The sequence below is a fragment of the Carassius carassius genome, chromosome 8 (genome assembly GCF_963082965.1).
Source record: "Carassius carassius chromosome 8, fCarCar2.1, whole genome shotgun sequence".
Classification (NCBI taxonomy): Eukaryota; Metazoa; Chordata; class Actinopteri; order Cypriniformes; family Cyprinidae; genus Carassius; species Carassius carassius.
In genome coordinates, this window is record NC_081762.1 from 25,331,753 (window position 1) to 25,353,905 (window position 22,153).

At 36.1% G+C, this 22,153-nt stretch overlaps 1 protein-coding gene across 5 annotated transcripts in view; it reads right to left on the bottom strand.

Moving 5' to 3' along the window:
- Positions 1 to 22,153, bottom strand: part of septin7a (septin 7a) — a 318,106-nt gene that overhangs the window by 33,775 nt on the left and 262,178 nt on the right. Inside the window, exons 1-2 of one of the 5 annotated variants that reach the window (XM_059556784.1) lie at positions 18,243 to 18,337; positions 3,332 to 3,428 (exon numbers count right to left, since the gene is read on the bottom strand). In XM_059556784.1, coding sequence (XP_059412767.1) covers positions 3,332 to 3,428; positions 18,243 to 18,299 — 154 coding nt within the window. In that variant the 5' untranslated portion in view covers positions 18,300 to 18,337. Of the gene's footprint in view, positions 1 to 3,331; positions 3,435 to 3,729; positions 3,763 to 18,242; positions 18,338 to 22,153 lie in introns of those variants that run through there. The other 4 variants (XM_059556785.1, XM_059556786.1, XM_059556787.1 and 1 more) reach the window with 4 other exon arrangements.

Below are 22,153 nucleotides of genomic sequence, written 5' to 3' on the forward strand. Positions count from 1 at the left end.
GTAATCCTTACAGGCCTGCCCTGAGCAGATGAGAAACAACACACAACAGTCTAACCGTCTGTATTTCACAACATTAACCATTACTGAACACACTCCTCAAACACTACAGTAAGTTCAATCTACCGCATTTGCGGAAATCTAAACCAGAGGCAGTGAGTGTTATGGAAAGCCAGAGCAGAGCGAGGTGAGAGTCCTGTCACTGGAGCAGCTCAGCCCAAAGCCCACCAGGCGGCCCGGCGAGAGTCCGCCTCGCTTCCTTTAAAGGAAATGTCCCACAGCTGAGTAAACCAGGAGGGTTTACTCCAGAGGAACTTCCATCGCATGACAGGGGCGGGAGCTGGGAAGCAGGAAAAGCTCGGGACAGAGTTTACTACGAACTTCCAAAGAACTTTCACTGAACGCAGGAAAGAAGACCTGCTTGGTGCTGTCAGAATGAATCAATTAAAGCTATAGTTAAAGCTATCTGAATGAAAATTCAGAGCTACATTATGTAGAAGTGAAGATTTTTTCCGCACACAAAGTGCATACATTACATGGCTCCCAAAAAACCTGGATTAAACCACTGGAGTCACATGGTTTTGTTTCATGATGTCTATATGGCATACTTTGAGCTTGAAAGTTTTAATTTTCTTAGACTTTTCACACTATATTTTATTTTAATTTAACCTTGCAACAATGTAATTACACATTTAAGTACTGAGTAATATTAATTAGCAACAGGGTTTGGTTTAGGGTTATTTGTATGTAATTATGCATCATTTCTGTTATTACTACAGTAACACGGTTAAACATTTTAACGAAATATCATTAAGATGTTTGTGATTCTGAATAAACTAAGCAGTATCAAATGTCATAAAATCACAAGTCTGTTTTGATTTAAAGGGCCAGAAGATATAGTTTATATGAATAAAAATCACAAACACTTGTAAATTCTATATTAATGTTTTTTTTTCACATGATTATGAAAACTTGTATACAATGTACTCTCCGTAACAAAATAACTTTTATAATGTTTATTAGTTTTGACAAATAAGTTTTTGCTCAAAAATGTGTTTATAATTTCCGCACAGGAGAGATTTGGTGGGGTTTCAAAACAAAGGGAAATCAATATCGGCATCGGATATCGGTCAAAATGATTTGAAAAGATCAGCATATCGGATATCGGCAAAATATTAATATCGTGCATCTCTAGTACCCAACCTTTTTATCATATCACATTCAGTCTGCAATTCAGAACATCAATAGTTCAATATCCAAACAGATGTAAGAAAGGCCAATTGTAATTCAGCATGCAAAAAAATGTCAAATATTGCAGTCTGTTTACTGATGGAGTGCAGTAAAGGTCATTAGGCGTTTTTAAACATCTTAAATTTGATATACTTTCTTCAAATTTAACATTTAAGTTAAAAAAAATTAAAATCCAGAAACAGCTAGCACACCTAGGCTAAATGTGTAATTATATCCTAACTATTTACATTTTATAAGTACACTGTTGCTGTGCAACCACTGTAAAACTTCAAATGTGGAAGACAAACCATTATTATATAATAATGGTAATAAAACCAATAATCCTTAACACTGATAATAAACAGATCTAAAAAAGGGAAAAGAAAGACGAACAGACTTAAATCCTCTACATCAGCCAAGATCATCAGCTGGTTAATCACTGGTAAATATTGACTTTAACCAGCCTCATGACTCTATCCTACTGTTTCAGTCAACAGACAAGTCTGAAACCATGGACAACCCCAGTGTGCATCCCACCAAGAACAGACAATCAGTCTTAAACAACAACATCAGGGTCTTTACCATTCAGAGAGAGAGAGAGAGAGAGAGAGAGAAAGAGAGAGAGAGAGAGATAGCTGGAAGTGTTTGACAGCATTTCTTCAATTACTATGCGATTCTAATTACACGCTGTACACCAAATTGCCATCTAAAAGCTCATTTCCTGCCCAGTGTGCAGCAGAGGGGGAAACTCCAGGGCGTAGCTGCTCCAGCTCTCCTCCCAAAATCCCATGGAATGGAATTCTGAAATACTAACATGTCAGAAATGCAGATTCGGTTCTGGATTGTGAGCAGGATGTGAGGTGACCCCAGGTGATTGGGCGTCAGGGCCAGTGTCAGGCTCAAGGTGGAGGTAGATACGAGTCCTCAGGCCAAGCTAAATGAATGGGATTACAGGAAACTTCCCACCCACCAGGCCACACTCTCACACACACATGCATTCCAAAGGAGGGGAAAAACCCCAGGCCCATGGGAGAATGGGAAGAACATTTGTTTTAAAATTCTCATTTCCTTCAAGCCCTGCTGTCTCATTCTGTTCTGCCATGTGAAATCCATCACTGATGCATTTCAGCGTACAGCTGCCAGCGCTTGGCATGAAGCGGCCCGCGTGAAACTGTACACCGCTAGACACATGAGCGCATATAATCCACATAACACTGTATAGCATGTTTGGTCAGCAGCCCTCTATTTCTGACCCCGTTTTTATTAATGTTTCACTCAAGCTTTTTTCCGTATGTCACAAACCTCAAAAAGAAATACAAATGACAATTCAGGCATCATTTATTTGGCTTGAAGCCATTCCAACCAATATGATTGAAAGTAGTGTGAAACAAAAACAACTGAAAAAAGTAATTGTGACTTTTCATATCTCAATTTTGAGGTCTTTTCTCGCAATTGCAAGTTTACATCTCGTAATTCTGACTGTTCTCTAAGATTTGCGCAATATTAAAAATTTGGATCTATTAAGTCAGAATTCCAAAATATAAACTCACAGTTGTGAGCTATAATGTTAGAACTGCAAGACATAAACCTACAGTTGAGCAATTGTGGCTTTTTTTCACGTAATTCAGATTGTTTCTCACAATTCTAACTTCGTAACTGCTATTGTGAGTTTACATCATGCAATTCTGAGGAAAAACAGGCAGAATTGTGATATAAAAAGTCACAATTACCAGAAACAAGCTTCCAAACTTTTCTTCTTTTGTGAAAAAAGAAAGAAGAAATTTAGCATTAAATTTCTTTTGCTGCTCTTTTCTATGCAATGAAAGGGAATGAGGACTGTCCAGCTATTACATTTAATTTTGCAATCAACAGAAGTAGTCATACTGGCTTTAGGGAGTAAAATGATGACAAGTTTCTTCTTTTGGGTGAACCATTTCTTTTAATGATCTACAAAAAGATCAAAACTTTGAAAATAAAGACAAGGTCAATTAGATATTGCAAGAAGACCATTGCAGGCTTTAGATATCAGTACCCTTAAATGACACACAAGCTTTCACTTAAGTTAAAGAGAGGAATTCAATGGCACAGGACAGAAGATACTTACCGACGACCATGAGAGTGAATTCAAAGCCCCTCTTCACAGACTTTCTGTACACTTGGTTGGGGAGATTTGCGAACCCCACATACCCCTCAAGGTTCTTCTGTTGCTGTAGACCAAAACCAAAACACAGTCAATGTCTTCAGCAGGCATGACTGACAAAACACAACAAATGAGAAACACGTAGGCGGCCATCTGTCGCAAGCCACGACTGCACACGGTTACTGTTAACACCTTCATGAATCTTGAGAAACATTCAGTTTGACACTCAGATAACCGCATAGAAAACATGGCTAGAAGTATGCATGGGCTTTTTTTTCAAGACAAAAGATAATTTAAGAAGTATATTTTTACATTTCCTGAAGAAAATGCGAAAACAATAATCCATGAATATGCACACTTACTGCTACTTTGGAGAGCATTCAGATCATGTTGTTCCACAGATCGATGGATGAATAGATGAAGAGATGATCAGGTTCCACCAGGCAGGCAGAGAGGCATCCACATAGACAAAATAAAACACAAAGAGACCGAATAAGACAAAGACAGATAACAGCTGAAGTACTTAAAGAGGTCTGCAACTCAGCTTCAACAAAATCTTTGGTCTGTCAATCAAACCAATGAGGACAAAGGCCTGTTATTAACATCCATTTGAGGTGAACCAATCACACACAGGTGATCATCCAAATTAATTCACATTAATACAGGTGTAAATGGCCAATAACACTACTACTTGGGTTTAAGGAAGAAACACATCTGAGGAAGATTCTGTAAATATCAGTCTATTTTAGTCCTAATACCAAGCCTGTAGTGTTTTTCCAGTGCTGCACGACCAAACCACTTCTCTAAACATACAGAATTACAGGAAGGCCAGAAATGGGGCTTTAGCACAAGACTTTCACAGTAAATCTCACTGAATGAACCAGGCCTTCCCTGAATGCAAATCATCAAATGCACAGATTGGTGATTGCAGCACATAAAAACCCCAACTCATTTGACTATCAAAACCTTCATGCTATTCTGCTAACACTACAAAAGCAAATGTCTTGGAGGAACTAGACAAACTTGTGATGAGGATTCAGAAGGTCAGGTACAACGTACAGTAAAAGAGTATCAAATCAGCTCAGACGACTCATGCATTATATTATATAGCATTTTATAGTCTTCTTAAGTCAGAACAGATCAACATTTATGCCATAGTTATTCAATGGCAATCACATTTTCATAACATCGACAAGACTAGTTTCATAACAAGACTAAAAAAGGGTGTTTAACAAATACATTACAATACATTAGGGCTGTAGCTATCGAATATTTTAGTAATCGAGTATTTTACTAGGGCTGCAACTAACGATTATTTTGATAATCGATTAATCTGTCGATTTTTTTTCCCGATTAATCGATTAATCTTTATGTACTTATATTTTAGTTTTGCCCATTTTTCCCAATTAAATTATTAACAAAGGGTCTTTATCATTCAACATAGACTTTTTAGAGATTTTAACCATTTTGCATTGTCATATCCTCATCAAAAATATACCTGGAGTTTTGTTATATTATGTGTTAGTAATTCTTTGTCAAACTCTTCTGCAATCAAAACACTGACCCATACTCTAGCAAATTTCACAAGGAGATTTCAAATAATGTTTTCACCATGGCAGTCCTCCGGGCACCTAAAGTAGTTTAACATCCCGAACAAAGCTTAAGGAATCTTTCAGAAGATATTTTCACGAAGAATAAGAATAAAACTGAATAATTTTGCAGTACATTGCATTTTATTATTTTTTTCCTGTAAACACACAACTTATACCTGGGAAACAGCTTTATAGCTTATGCTGTGAAATTGTAAACAATCCTTCGAATAAAGTGCCAGTGGCATGAAACCTGAATGGAACTCACATTTTAATGCAGAAAAAAAACACACAAAAAACCTGCTGTGTGAAAAAGACCAGTGAATACTTATAAAAAAAGGGCATTTCAAATACATTTAAACATTTACCTCTCTCATTCAGTCATAATTAGGCTGCAAGACTGAATTATGAACTGGTAAATGACAAACTGATCACAGAACATGTTTGTAAATCATTTAATGTTAACTGTTAAAAAGCAATGTTATCAGCTTTTACGACTAAACATTTGCAAACAACGACATTGTACTGGAGAATCTGCACAAATAAAAGTCTTAAACAGTTAAACAGTTCAGTAGAGCAGAGTTTACAGGTTACTCCTCTTTTTTGAAGGCTCAAAGTAAAGTTCTCCCACACTTTGGATGACTTCGTTCGATTAGTTTTATCTTCCGCTTTTTTCTTTTTCTTTCTTTTTCTTTCTCAAGCTTCCTCCACTGCCGTCTGTCTCCACCATCTTGCTGAATGCTGCAGACGCAGTTCGGGAAGCACGTGACATAAAACGAGGCCAGCTATTGGCTATTCGTTACTTCTCCTGCTGTACTGGCTGAGTAAAACCTCCGGTGGCTCATTACTGCCACACTTTGGTCATCGCAGGTTTAAAATTTGCACAAAATGAGCCGCTTACGGGAAATAAAAGTTGTTTAGCAACTAATCGATGACTAAATTAGTTGACAACTATTTTAATAATCGATTTTAATCGATTAAATCGATTAGTTGTTTCAGCTCTATATTTTACCAAAAATTCCATCGATTAATCGAGTAATCGGATAAATGTGTTTTTGCTTAATTAAAGTGCAATATTAATTATGCAAGAGAAAATAAGACTCCTGGGTCTTGTGACGGTCACGGAGGGACGTTCAACATGGACGTTAATACGCACACATACGCACAAACACACACCGAGACTGTTTGGTGATACAAGAGTTTATTGTAACTATTGATCAGAGAGTGAATGAAATACCTGTAAACTATGCGTATTGTTCCCATGTAGCGTTTGTCCCGTGATTTTTAGAGTCCTGGTAAGAAACAATGGCAGGAATTATTGGTTCGGCTTAGGGTGAGAATCTACCATGTATTAACTGAGCGTGGGGGTTTCAGGGGCAACGTGGCCGAGTTGTTGCTGTTATTTCCTGTTTCATGTGAACGAATTAATAACATCAAAGTAGATTTAACAAGTAGAACATCATGCCAATATGTTTCTTTCAGACTCTGTATATTTAAGGGAACATGTGTAAAGTGCTTTCTGTGAGTTTGTCCCTCCACATGTGGTAATGGTGCTGGCCACAAGTATAAATGTGAATGTCTTTGTAATGGAAGGTAGTCTGTTGGGCTGTCAAAATTGCTCAAAATTTACGTTCGAATATTCCCTCTAAAAAATACACGAATATTATAATAATAATAATATAAAGAGACATAACTACTTGTATAGATAGTCTATTTAAGTTTAAACAACGTTTTAACGTTTTATTTAAGTTTATATGACAACGCATTACCTACACAAAAAAGGAAATCAACTAATGGCCAAGACCTGCAGACCTCACGCTCTCTCACCCTCACGTTCTCTGCGCATAACGGTTTAAATGAACAAACACATTTTTGTGCACACAATTTAAGGTCGCGACTGTTGTCCCAAATATAGCAGGCTTCATTCAGTGATTGAAACAAATATTATTAATATTAATTGAAGTTTTACAGCATATAGAACTGACATTGAATGCTCCGAGCGAGCTGAGCTGTGGTAAACATGGAACTTTTCCTTGACATGAAACGATAAATAATCAAACCTCGGATCCATTGCTTGACAGAACTCCCCGAAGCGTGCCCCATCCGCGATACTGATCGGTCTCATGTCCTTACAAATGAACGAAATTATTTTATCCGTTATGGCCTCTTGTCGTGTTGCAGACAAAGTGCTTGCGGCGGGCGATGCAAAGTAACGTTAAGTGTCAAGACGTGACTGTTTAGCTGGAGTTCCACACATTATGCTATGCTCATTTGGGTGCACATTTTTGAGATGTGACCTCATGTTGCTAGTTGTCGAATGGTATGCTAACTGTATCTTAAATAGCTTGCATACAACTTTATCTCGCGGGTCAACAATTTTACCTCATTTTCTCTGCTGCGGTCGAGTTGGGCTCTGCACTTGCTGTCATCTTCCATGAAGACGCGTCAACTTTCAGCAGTGATGCTGTGCCAGACAGTGCGACTCCTGTGAGGCTGTGACCTGTCCCTGAACCCTCAGGCGCGCTAGCGCGCCCACTACCAAAGCAGACAACCACGCCTCTACTACCGCGGGCCTTTTTTTCCACTTTTTTTTTTTATTCGAATATTAATTTTCACATTCGAAATTCGTTTTTTTTTAAACTATTCGAATACATATTCGAATTTAGAATATTCGTTGACAGCCCTAGTAGTCTGTGTTTGTTTCTGCAGTGAAGAGTGTGGCCTGAGGGTTGCAGGTATTTTATTCACTCTCTGATCAATAATTACAATAAACTCTTGTATCACCAAACAGTTTCAGTGTGTGTTTGTGCGTATTAACGTCCATGTTGAACGTGCGGTCCCTCCGTGACCGTCACAGGCCACTTAAAATGAACAACTAAATTTCCTTTTTTAGAAAATTATTTTTTTATTTTTTAAATGCATAGAATGCAATGCATACATCATAAATAAACATTTAATTATTACACATTGTTTCTCTGTCTGCACTTGTAATGTGAACAATGATAAGAAAGTTGACAGATGAATTAAGTGCATTTAAGTGCCATTCAGTTGAGGTTTTAAATAAAGCATTTTCTGAGATGCACATTAAACATTAAACACATAAAACATTAATTTAATTTCTCTTTTAATTATTGAAAATTAACTTAACTTTTGGGTAAACAAAGGGGATTTACCATTAAAAATAAAACATGGAAGAAATGTTGTGTGATTAAACCTTTAAAAAAATAATAATAATGTTTGATTTTTTTTTTTAGTGGTAGGCTATGTACATTCTGGGGAACAATAGTCTTTAACCGGACTTTTATTTTGACAGGTTGACGTACCTTTACAGTTCTGTGTTTGTGATGTGACGCTAGTTTTACTCAAATCAAACGGTCAAATGCTCATGAAGTGACTCTCAGTGCAGTTCTGGAGATGTTGTTCATGTGTTCACGTCCTTATTTAGTGAGACAGCAGATGCTGAAATCACCAGAGCGTCACGCGCGCTTCAGTGTGTGTTAATAAAGGAAGACGCGCTTCTGCGCCATTCATTAACAGAGACACGCAGAACAAAGAGGAATTTGCCTCGATCAATTTTTGTAATCGAGTTACTCAAGGAATCGTTTCAGCCCTACAATACATCAAAACAATACATTTATATTTTCCCTAATACATTAGAAAGTCTCTTTAATTTTACAGAAGACACCAACTAAAATGTCTTTCAGTGTAACAATAGTTCAATATATCAAAAAAAATCTTGTCAAGCATATTTAATCCTAAAATCATTGCATGACATTAAAAGACTATTACAGCCCCCAAAAACTAGTTGATTGTCATTCTAAAATGCAAATAAGTGGAAGTCAGAATGTACATGTCGTTTCATTTTTAAAATAAATATATCCGTTAAACTGAATGGCCATGGAACATTTTATTTAGGGCTGGGCAATTTTTCAGGTTTTGTCGATTAATTTGAATTGTATGTTTTTGACACAATTTCATTTTTTAGAAATCAATGACTTTTAAATTAAATATATATATTTAAACGTTAGAATTAGACACTTTGACAATATGCCATTGATAACAGTAAAGAGGAACGATACAACTGCATGTTGGTGCACGTGATTAATCGCTCATATCGCTGTGTGCCATTCATGCAGAATTCGCTTTTGTGTTGAAAAAGATGTGACGCGGGCAGTGGAATAGGAAAAAAAATGGAAGAAGATGCAAGCTGAATGTTTTTTAACTTGAGCGCCGCGCTATTAGAACGCCGTTTCATGCATGGGAAGCGAGCGCAACAGTCAGACGCGTCCATGTTTACAAAAGCAGCACAATCGGAAAAAACTAAAGTACCACTACAGTACGTTTGATATTTCATGCTTTTATCATGATGATAGGTTGAAAGCTGCTGTACATTGTTTTAACAGAACATTTATAGTTAAAAATAGTCTACTGGTGTTATACCTTGTCATTCTGAATTTGAATTACGTTGACTTTCCTCGTATTTTTTCTGAACATAATATCCATAAGACACGTTTGTTCAAGATGTAGTTGTTCATGCAATTTCTGCAAAATGTATACTTAACCCTCTGGAGTCTAAGGGTATTTTTGGGGCCTGGAGAAGTTTTGTCATGCCTTGACATTTGTGCTTTTTTCAGTTTCTTATAAATATCTAAATGGGTAAAGACTAATCTCACTGTAATCAGCACAAACTGGGCTGTAATAATATGTGAAATGCATGTATGTACATGATTGTGTTTTTGAGAAAAAAAAATATTATGCGTGGTTAGTGAAAAACTAAAAATGTTAAAACGCTTGAATAAGGCAAAAAAACACATAAAGAACAATGGTTCCCGGGATTTTTGAGAACTGGAGCTTGTAGCCTAGAATTTTTCTTTCTAAATGATGTGAAAATCATCTTGTTTACTCACTCACAGAAAACAATATATTGATTTAAATTTTCTAAGACACTTTTTGTTGGTAAAAGTCATATGCGAGTAGGCGTCAACTACCATGAATATCATTGTGATTTACACCTGAGAAGACAAAGGCCTGCATAATGAGCTGCATAATGAGCCATTCAGTCATCTGTGCCACTGTGAGTGAGGAGTTACAAGAGAGAATGTGAGAACAAAATAAATCTATATAATTTTATGTTTGTAGTTTATTAAGAATATATTTAATTATCCCACAACATAATTTAATATCCACTTGGGGGAGCAGTTAAACAGTTTATTAGAAACAATCAAAGCTGACTTTCAAACAAATTGTTTGGCATCAATACTCCAGTCACACAATCCTTCAGAAATCCTTTTAACAATCTTATTTTCTACAAAAAAAAAAAAAAAAAACGTTTGTTGTTATTATTATCATCATTATTATTATTAATGTTGAAAAGAGCTGAGAATATTTTTCTGGGTTTTTAGGGGGAATAAATGGAAAGAAAAGCATTGTTTTTACATTTGTTACAGTTATGTATTTGTTACATTTATATTATTTACATCAAGCTTTCGAAGGGTATAGTGTTGTATATTGTTATTGAAACTTCATAATGTTTCACTTGATTATACATTTAGTCAGGAATTATAGTTTGGAAAAAGTCTAACTAGTAAAACGTTTACACGTTATGTGAAAACTAGTACAAGTATATAAATAAATAAAAAGAGACTTATTCATGTTTATGATCTCTGCTGAATAAAGTGCTTCATTCTTTTTTTCTGAGGAAATCCATTTCTCAAATCCTCAACCACATCACATCTTTTTGGGGTGAATTATGTGTTATTCCTCTCATCGCGAAGCAAACAGTAAAATAAAAAAAACTTGAACAGTCTCGCTGCTTTTTCTTCTGTTATGGGCGTATTCAAGCCGCGCGCTTCAGTTTGAATCTGAATAGCGCGTTCGGCGCGGGGGCGTGGTCACATTAGATATAATGAAGGGAGACATGAAAAACAGACATCGCGTTGTTTTCATATGGATTACTTTATCACAGAATATCTGTTTTCGGCGGCACTTGTTTAGTTTAAAAATAGACATGTCAAGCTTTCTATAGATATCTCTCTCATGTATTTTCGTTGAGTATTCACGGAGTTACAGTTCATTTAAATGACGTGTTTGTAAAAGAAGATCAGCGCAGACAAAGGCTGCAGACAGCACACCTTGTTTGTTATCTTTATTTTATAAGTGCACAAAGTTTTGTTGTTATTATGTCTGTATCCAAAAAAAGTAGACCCTTTACAGATTCGATTGATGTATTGCTCTTATCTGTACGATTAAAACTGAAAGTGTAATTTAAGTTCTCTTCGGGGTTATCAGGAGAAAATGACTCAAAACGCGTATCCGCGTTAATCGACTTGATAGGGTTAAATGAGTAGTCATTCAGTGAAAATCACGTTCACACAATCCAAAAATACAACCACATTATAATCAATTTTACATCTTATGCAAACCAACGCCATTTAACATAAAGTACATTTAAATGCACTTTAAATAATCGTTTTCATTGGAAACAAAGCAAAAATACAACTTCCAATTCCTATACCAACTGACATCTACTATGATTTTGCCAGTCTGATTTCTGCCAAGTCGAACAAATGTTTCCTTTTCAGGTGAACCATCCATTTAAGATGAATTATTACTGCACTTATGTTGTTTGTCTTGGAGATTTTGTCCTCTCTTACTCTATTCTAACCACCCACACAATGAATAAGCAATGCTCTTTCCTGAAACTACAAATGAAAGGCTGTTACAAATATCCTGCACCACTTCCTGCTGATGTTATCGTTGGGTGTTCTTCTAGAGAGCAGGTGTGAGGTGTGAACACACGAATACACGCAGAGGAAGTCCGATCTCACGGGGGGAAACTAAGAGGACGTATTCCTTCTTCAAGGCTAAAAGCCTGTCAAAGCAGAGACGCTCAGCATATTTGAAGGAGAACCTCTCAATGAACCATTACAGTAAATGCTCCGATGCAAATTTGGATGGTCTAAACAACACTCCAGTAAAAACTAAAATAAAAGCTACATTTCCCTGTGGTGAGGCATTGACAGATATAGTCCACGATGATTCACAACAGCAAAAATAACATGCCAGGGCTTTTTTCACCGAACATATGATATTATATAAATGATTGCATCTCAAGGTCATATTCTGGGTCACTGCTGTGGGTTATTATGGGATAGATAGATGCCTTCATTCAGTATATGGCCATTAATGTGAAAGCTTAATCTAGTTTCATTGTGTGTCAAGCAGCTTGGACTCCTTCTTGTTCATTCCACAGAACAGATAAAGGTAACAGGTTTGAAACATCAGGAGAGTGAGTAAATGATGACAGAACTTTCGTTTTTGGGTTAACTATCCCTTTTCGATGACACCAAAACCATAACCTTGTAGAGATCTAAAGGGAAGATGAGAGCGAGAGAGTGGCTGCAGTCCTGAAACAGTGACATGTTTTTGTATGTGGCTTAACTGCCGGAAGAGATGTGGTAGCCTGAACCCAAGCATAAAGACAGACAGACAGAAAGGCAAAGCAATGACGAGGAGTAAATGAGATACAGCCATACACATTTCTGACAAGACATATTCGACTAGTACTTCACAGGATATGACTGACTCGCAAGTGCTAACAGAGTCCAAAATGAACTGCAAGCTGCACAAATCATATAGACGCATAAAAAATTATTCATACAAAAGGGATAATGACCCTAAACCATTGTATTTTGATGAGTACAAAAAAACAACAACAAAAAACTGAATACCAGGGTAGAAACTTTTTACTATTTAGCGCTAATCACGAACCAGATTTACTGACTAGATGCGCGTGATCATCGTTATCATCGTTAGATATAGCGCCCAGCCCTACTTTATACTTATTTATTTTCTTTCAAATTATTCTGTGTTCCATGTTAATGATTTAATTAAGCTTTAATTAGTGGTCGGCCGATATTGGTTTTTTGACACCTGATGCCGATATCTTGGATAGCGGAGGGCTGATATCCGATATTTTTTTTTTTAATTAATATTTAAGAAATTTGAAATCATTTGACAATGGATTAAAAATGAAATGTGTAAAATAAATATAATATATAAAAATACACACTTCACAAGATCTCACAGCTGGATACAACTAAAGCCCGACTCACACTACAGGATTTTTAGCCCGATTTAGCCCCGATTTCCCCCTCCGAAAATCAGAGCAAACATCTTGTCGAACACCTTGATCTGTCTCGATGTTCGGTACGGATTATCTGGGCAGCTCTGATTATTATCAAACATGTTTGCTATTTAGGATTTAAATCGGGATGATGATGGCTATATGATTATGTCAGTACTTTCACAGCCAATGCGCAAAAATTGCAAAACAGCTGATGTGTGGCTTCGTTGGATAGTGGAGATAGAGAAAACGGTTTCTTGACATTTTGTAGTAACACAACTGTCTGTATAATATGGCAAAAACGTAGTGCTGGGCAGTTTTAACAAAAATTTATATCACGTTTTTTTTTTTCAAAATTATGCCGGTTTCCCAGTTTATGACTTTTTTTTTTTTTTTTCATGCATAATCAGGTGTACAATGCATTTTCTGCTGGCTGATATTCCAAGACGTGCTTTTAGTCGGACAGCACTTGCATAAAATGGTTCCTCTTTTTGGCACAAGTTCTTCAGTGTCATGTTCTACTAGTTCTGCAGCATGCATCTTCCCTGTAATGCCTGATTCACACATACTCCGCCTGCAGTGCATATGCAGTCCGCAGCACAGACTCTGTTCTTTCACACAGGATGTGTTTGCAGTCCGCTACTGATCCGCGTCTGTTTAGTCCACAAACACAACATTTGTTCATTATTTTGATTTCATATCATGTCACAAAAATAAAAATAAATAAAATAAATTATATATATACACACACCCACCCACCCACACACACACAGGGGTGCACATAATTTTTTCAGCCTGGTTCTCATAAGAGAACCTGGAGATTTGGTTTGGTCCTCACACTGCATATAGCGTGACCCATTAAATATAACTATAAAAAATGAATTAGTAATAGGTATAATATTATTTAGTTTTTGTTTTTTTTTACATAAAATAATAGTAAATAAACTAAATAATAGTGTGTGATAATATTATTAAAAATAAAAGGCAGCAACACTGCTACTGATTAAAGAGCGTCAGTGGATGAATGTCACAGTTTTGCATTGTGTTTTGAAAATGGCATGACATAGCCTAGATGAATGCTTTCAGGTTGAAAATAAAACTTATATAGTACAGTTTGTGATCTAAAATGGTAATTGTGTATTAACAGCTGTCAACCATGTCGGTACGCAAATCCACTGTCAGAACATATTTATATAACACATTTTTTATTTTGGTCGCGCATGCGGACCTGCGGGCCACTTATGTGCACCCCTGTATATATTTTCAGCATTGTGAGTCTTTTATCACAGAACAGTAACAATCTTTCATAGTTATAGACATTAGTTTAAACTCAATAAATATAAACAACGCATTATTCATGCATTTTACTTCTAGGTTTGTATAATAAGCTGCTCAAGCAAGCGGCAGAACATTTAAACACAATAATTAGCCTACTTTTCTTGTTAAAATATTTAAAATTAAAACACCACAGACAAGCAATCCCACAGGTCTTAATGATCTTTGTTTTTCTGCCTCCATAAAATTGAATATATATATTGTTTTCCTTGTTTATCTAAAAGTGCACTTTTTCTTGTTTTAAACCTAGCCAAAAACCCATGTGTTGCGTGTGAAACAGCTTTAATTAGTATACATTTATTGTGAAATGACTGTATTTCCGTGTCAATCCATGTTCATTTTTCCCGTGAACAATGCGCTTTCACTTTAATTCAGCGCGTGCAGCACAGCAAAAATAGACTCAGTACGTTAACAATCGCTGCACTGCTGCAGAGCACCGCTCCTGGAATGCACTGACGGACCACAACCTCGTGCAGTATGAACGCTGGAATCTGTTAACATGGGTGGGTAAAAAAAATACACAATACGCACTGCAGACGGAGTATGTGTGAAACAGGCGTTATAACGTAACACCAGAGCACTTCTGTGTTTACCCTCACCACGCCTCGCAGTCGCTGCTTAGAAGTGCAACATTGTAAAGGGTCTGTCTGAAACAGTGTCGCGCGGCCGCAGCGCAGCATAGGTTTTTGTCATTCAAATACATATGATGTTCGCTGTGTTTTTAAATGTGAAATTAAATGTTTATTAGCCATTCAAAGATTTGTTAAAATTATAAATGTGTATTTGCTTAATGCTGATGACAAACAAGAAAGTATTATAATGCTTGCTTTTCTATTACTAATAATATAAAAGCAATCGTTATAATACTTTTTGTATACAGTAATTCCTTGGTTTAACCGTTCTATCTGATTATTAGTCAGACTTCTATCTGTATTAGACAGAACTGTTATGAAAACAGCGAACAATAGGAAGAACATAAACACTGGTAGCTCAGGCAATGCCTTTTTCAGCCCTGTCAAAATAAAATTCTCGAACGCACAGGCAAAGCAGAAAAACATATTGGCCTATGCCGAATATCGGCCGATATATCGGTCGACCACTAGTTTTAATAATCACAAATCATGTCTAATAAACTGAATTTTTGTAACAATTTAATTAATCTTTGATAATTAAAATGAAAATTAAACTAGGCTATTAATTTTTAGTAAAGTGCTGCTAAAGTGTTCCTGTAGCTCAATTGGTAGAGCATTGCGCTATCAAGTACAAGGTTGGGGGTTCGATTCCCCGGGAACACATGATAGGTAAAAATTGATAGTTTGAATGGACTGTAAGTCGCTTTGGATAAAAGCGTCTGCTAAATGCATAAATTTTATTTAAATTTTAATTAAACAAAAATAATGACATTTCTTTTTTTATGTCTACATAAATTCTATTTCTTCATTATTTTTTATTTTATTTGACTACTGTTTTGAGAAATACATACTAGAGTACACTAGTGATAGATTTCTGTCATAATTTCTTAAAGTAAAGCAAACTTTTATTTTGACAGGTTTTCTCTGACGATAGTTTTCTCAAAGGAAATGGTGTAATGCTCTGGAGATGAAGTTTATGTGCGTGTATATATTCATGAGACGGGCAGACACTGAAACCATGAGCGTCACGCGTGCTTCAGTATACTGCGCTTGATTCACACTAGTCCATATTGCACTTTTGATTTATATCCAAATTGGATGATATCGTTTATTATATAGTAAATTCCATTGTATTGACTGGATTTTGTGATTCCATCTTCATTTTCCGTATCATGGAAATCATATTGTGGTACTAGGATCTTGTCGGCTCATCGCAACAGCATGTGAGCAAAGCATGCCGTCTCGGTGTGGTTTTATCATCACACACTCAATGAAAGCAGTCAGACAATACGCCCCATAAAAAGGCTATTCTGACCACCCACAGTTCAGACACATTCTCTCTCAAGATCTCAGCTGTAAACTATTCACTTAATATCCCACTCAAGGGCTGGAAAGTCACTATCACATCTGCATCCAGGACCAAAATGGATTCACGTCCACACCAAAGAGGCGAATCCGCGCTGTTTTCATGTAATCCTGATTTCTTCCCTTTCGATGTAGGATAAAATCCACAGAAGTCAGGATCAAGTTCAACTGTATTTCTGTTTTATGAAGCATCAGGACTACCCATGGAAAAAACACACGGTCACATGCGAATGGACAGGATTCAAGCAATAGCCATGTGATCCAAACATCATGAGAATAAATGAAGGATGAATTCTTCAGCCACACCAGAGATCTCACTCACAGATGATCATGCTGTGTGTTGCTATAGGACAAATTTCTTTAGTAGGCTTCATATGATATGTTATGCTGCTTAAAAGTAAAGGTAGAATCAGCTAATCTACATGCAACATCTTAAATATGAACTTTATGATGAAGTCTGTATGAATCAAAATGGACTCTTTGTGCTTTGTAAGCACACATCAATAGTCATTTGATGAAGAAATTATCCATGCTAGTAAATCTAGTTCTATAGTCAAATTCGGGAAATGTGCTTCCGCTCTGTTTGATGTTTTCTCTTCCTCTCTATCTATCCATCCATCCATCTCTCTATCTATCTCTCTATCTATATATCTCTCTATCTATCCATCTATCCATCCATCAATCTCTCTATCTATCCATCTATATATATATCTCTCTATCTATCTATCCATCCATCCATCCATCTCTCTATCTATCTATCTATCCCTCTATCTATCAATCCCTCTATCCCTCTACCTACCTATCCATCTATCTATCCCGCTATCTATCCATCCATCCCTCTATCTATCCCGCTATCTATCCATCCATCCCTCTATCTATCGATCCCTCTATCCATCCATCTCTCTATCTATCTATCCCTCTCTCTCTATCTATCCCTCTATCTATCTATCCATCCCTCTATCTATCTATCCATCCCTCTATCTATCTATCCATCCCTCTATCTATCTATCCATCCCTCTATCTATCTATCTATCTATCTACCTATCCATCCATCTCGCTATCTACCTATCCCTCTACCTACCTATCTATCCCGCTATCTATCTCTCTATCTATCCATCTATCTATCTATCTCTCTATCTGTCCATCTATCGCTCTATCTATCCATCTATCCATCTATCTATCCATCTATGTACCTAATCCATTGTTCTGCACAGTCGTCTATAGGCTATATACTAGATCTGTGTGTGTGTGTGTGTGTGTGTGTGTGTTTAATTAGTGCTGTGTAAACTCTGCAGGAAGGCGCCTGATCTACTGCAACACACACATTTGAATATTTCTCCAGAGCTGAGAGTGACAGACACAAGGAGGTGTTTCTCTGTCTGGCCACAGTACTGCATTCACTGCTCAAGCCCATCCTACCGGTGTTTTCACGGACAAAATATTGTGGTAATGCCATATTTTGTTCATTATGGCATTCTTATATACAAGTAACGTTACAATGAAAATAGCACAGCACAATGATTGAGTAATATGGCGTTACGGTCTGATACATTCATTGTACCACCCCACAGTAAGGTTTTGTAAGCATATCCATTAAAATAAAATACTTAGACTAGAAAAGAGACAGTAATTTGTGTGATAATGACATACAGAGTGAAGACTAGGCTGAAACAGTAACGTTAGCTCGAGCTGATCTATTAACACGTTCAGGAAACGCATCTGCCGCGCGCAACAACGCACGCGGATTCAAAACACACCGCACAAACAAAGCAATAAATCTGCTAACAGAAGAGTTTAACCAACCGCGAGTTTAACAAAGCGACGGAGACTAAATACTCACCCATTCTGCCGGCCGCCTCTGTAACCGATCTGTCGCCGATCGACATTCCCTTTCTCCAACTCACGGTCCGGCCCACAGCCGTACGTCACATTTCTTGCGTAGTCTCCCTTGACAACCACTGGGGCTACGGCGGAGGCGTATCTTTGGTTAATAACGTCCGCACAAATCTCGCGATATTTCATGCAAGCCACACGAGGGGTAATTTTTTACGATTCAAACGCGAGAAGTTTGTCCTGGCATTATATATCGGACAATACATCTGCTTGTTGCTGCTTGCCAACAAGTATCGGAAAGCTTGACAGCTTTATTTTTACGTTCACAAAATAATCACAAAACAAGAAACAAGGCATTGACAAAAAGAAGAATGTTTCAGTAAATACTATTACATAAAAGAATGTACATAAAAAAATTAAATATTCTAGAATAAAAAGATACAGTATCTAGGAGGCTGTTTCGCACTTGCACATTTTAAAGGCCCATTACCGTCTCTTTTTCCTTTTATATCGGAAATCATAAGAATATTATTAAGGAAAGATAATGTTCCATGAATATATTAAGTAAATTTAATAACGTAAATATATCACATTTTTTATTAGTAATATGAATAGCTAAGGACTTTATTTTGACAAGTTTAAAAGCGATTTTATCAATATTTAGATTTTATTTTATTTTATTTTATTGTTGCACCATCAGATTCCAGTTTTCAAATAGTTGTATCTCAGCCAAATACTTGCATTTCCTAACAAGCTTATGTATTCAGCTTTCAGAGGATGTAATCATCTCAATGTCAGTGATAGTCTGGCTGAAGACCTGTCTCTGAATCAGTTCCGTTTATTTAATTACACTGATTATTTCCTGCTGTGAGAAGAGAGAAGCAATGCTGCCAGCTGCTGGCTAAAGATATAGCAACAGTGCTGGGTAGATAGTTACAAATCCAGTCCATTACTTATTGCATGACGAAAATTGCAGTTAGTAACATAATCTGGATTACACATATTTAGTTATGTAGTTTTTGATTACTTTTAGACCTAACTCATTTATCAAATAAAATTAAATGGGATTGTCGTGTACCATATTCTGTAAAGAAAAAGAGAGAGAGAAACTATGTTTCATTCTTTGGTATCAATGTCATGAAATGCTTAAAACATTACTTTACAGCAAGGTTTCTCAAATTGGGGTTCGTGAAAAAACAGAACGGTGTTGATGAAAATCTTTAAAATATTTCAAGTAATATAATGAAAAGTAATATAAAAATGTCAAATAGTAAAAAAAAATTGCCAATGTGGTCAAATGTTGTACACGATTACTAGCAGGTAGTTTATTTAGAAAGGAAAATTTAAAAGGAAAAAAAAAATTATTTACTGCCACTGTGTGAATAATACAAAATCATGTAATCCATAAAAAAGTAACTGTAATCTGATTATGAGCATTTTAAAACATGATATAATCTAATTACAAGGCGTACTTTATTTTTGGGGGGAATCTGATTGTGTAATCCAGATTACATTGCAACTACTACCTGTTTTTTAATATATTAATATAAAATAAAATTCATATATAATTTTTCATATATGAAAAACTATAACTACAGTTCCATCAAATTAAATAAATACTGTAAATAACATACAAAGGTACATTTAATGCCTGCCAGCATCAGTTAATTTTGCACCATGGCGATAGTGTTGCATAATAGTTCATTTTGAAAAGACCCCTTTTTAAGGAAAAAGCACAGGATACTATATGAGTGCTAAGTGCAAAATATTACAAAATCATGAAAAGTTAATAAGAATTCCCTTAAGTTCAGTTATGCATTGCTGAGTCCTTTGCAAGTATTTAAAATGGATCAATTCAGTTTTTTGGCCTTTAGTTTTATGACCGCTTTCAACGATCATTGTAAATGTCAGCAAGAGGTATACTTTTCCATTTTTGTTTGGAAAAGATTTAACACGAGAGACTAAACAAGTTCATTTATTGCATTAGGTACAAGATCCACATCATATATACAAACCTAAATCAAACAGAAAACAAGGCACTGAATAATTCATGCATATATATATAAAAAAATATTCTGTTGATCTCAAGCTTCTCCAATATATCTGCTCAGTGCTTTGGCCAGCTTGTTCTCTCTTCAAAGCCACTCTGCAGAAAAACAGAAATGTAAAAATTATTATTTATTGTTTAAAGCGTCTCCAGTTAGTGACCAAACTTGAATTGAGAGACTGGCTAAAATAAATCCATTGCACTTGCTTTGATTTACAATGCTCCTAAGCTCCTGCTTGTGTCAAGAGATCAGCGATGTTCTTCTCTGTGTGTTCCCATCTCGTCCAGTTCAGGCGTTAAGGAAAACCCTGAGTTCTTTGTGTAGCACAGGGGGTCTCCAAACCTGCTTCTGGAGAGCTACCGTCCTGCAGATTTCAGCTGAACCGGCTAGTAACGATGTTCAGGAACTGGACCTGAAGTCTGCAGGATGGTGGTAGAGTTTAGATCCAACCCTGTTTCAACACACATACCTGTGGTTTTCAAATAATCCCGAAGCACTTGATTATCTGGATCAGGTTTTGTTTTATTAGGGTTGAAGCTGAACTCTGCAGGACTGTGGCCCTCCAGCAACTGAGTTTTACATCCCTGTAATAAATATTTTCACACAGAATGAAGTATGCATAGTAACAAGGAGTCCAGAGAATGTGAAAATGACTGCCTGTTTTATATCTGTGGTGTACGAGACTCCTAACAGACTCAGGACCCTTGAGGATACATAAAACTAAATGCATTTATACAATATAAACCTGATACACTAATGTTAATAATGTTTTTGAATGACTTCATGTACAGTATACTGTTCAAAAGTGATGGGTAGGTATGATTTTAAAGGTTTTGGCTGCAATTATTTGATGAAAAAAATAATACAGTAAAAACATTAATATTGTGAAATATTTTTACAATTTCAAAGAACCATTTTCTATTGTAATATATTTTAAAATGTGATTTTATTCCTATGATCAAAGCTGTATTTTCAGCATCATTAGTGTCACATGATCCTTCAGAAATCATTCTAACCTGCTGCCCAAGAAACATTTATTATAATTAAAACAGATGTGCTGCTCAATATTTTCATGGAAACCATGATAGACCTACATTTTAAACCTCTTTACTGTTGCTTTTGATTAATTTTGCTGAATAAAAGTACACATTTCTCATAGCAAGTGCTGTGGCGACACCACGATATAAGAGCAAGTGAGCAAATTTACAGTACTAAATGATTTTTATAGATTATTTACATGGTTCACCGAAAAGAATAGCATGGTGTTTACTCAAAAGTGTGCGATATTGTCATTGTATTGTGTCATTATAGTAGCAATTCAAATACATTTATGCTAGAGCTATGACAGTAAACAAACTTTAATCTAAACATATCATGCTGCTTCTATAAAAAAAAAAGATTATGCATCTGAAAAGATATTTTTGGAGATGATTTGGTCAGATAAGTGCTGAAACCTGCTCTGAAGTTGTTGCATCGTCGTCTCCATCAGTTTGAAGAAAAATGAAATGAGCAGATTTGTCAAACTTTAAAACAATATCCGCAAATGCAGTTATTACAGTCTATAAGAACTGTCAGATTTAAACATTAGCATAAACATTTTCCATTTGTGTCAAGTTTTTGAAAGCTTTTGACTCGGACCCTGCCATGAGGTTTGTTTGTTTGTTTGAGCTGGTTAATGTTGGGTTAGTTGATAGTTTCAGCTCTAGGCAACGTTATGTGGACTAAAACCACAGACGTGTGCTTCGAATATATGAATATTTCAGAATAAAAGGATTCTATAACTTTTCAACTTTTCTCTCCGATTCATTGTTTATACGCTATAAAACGTCCTCTTTTGTATCAAAGGCACCCATGTCTAC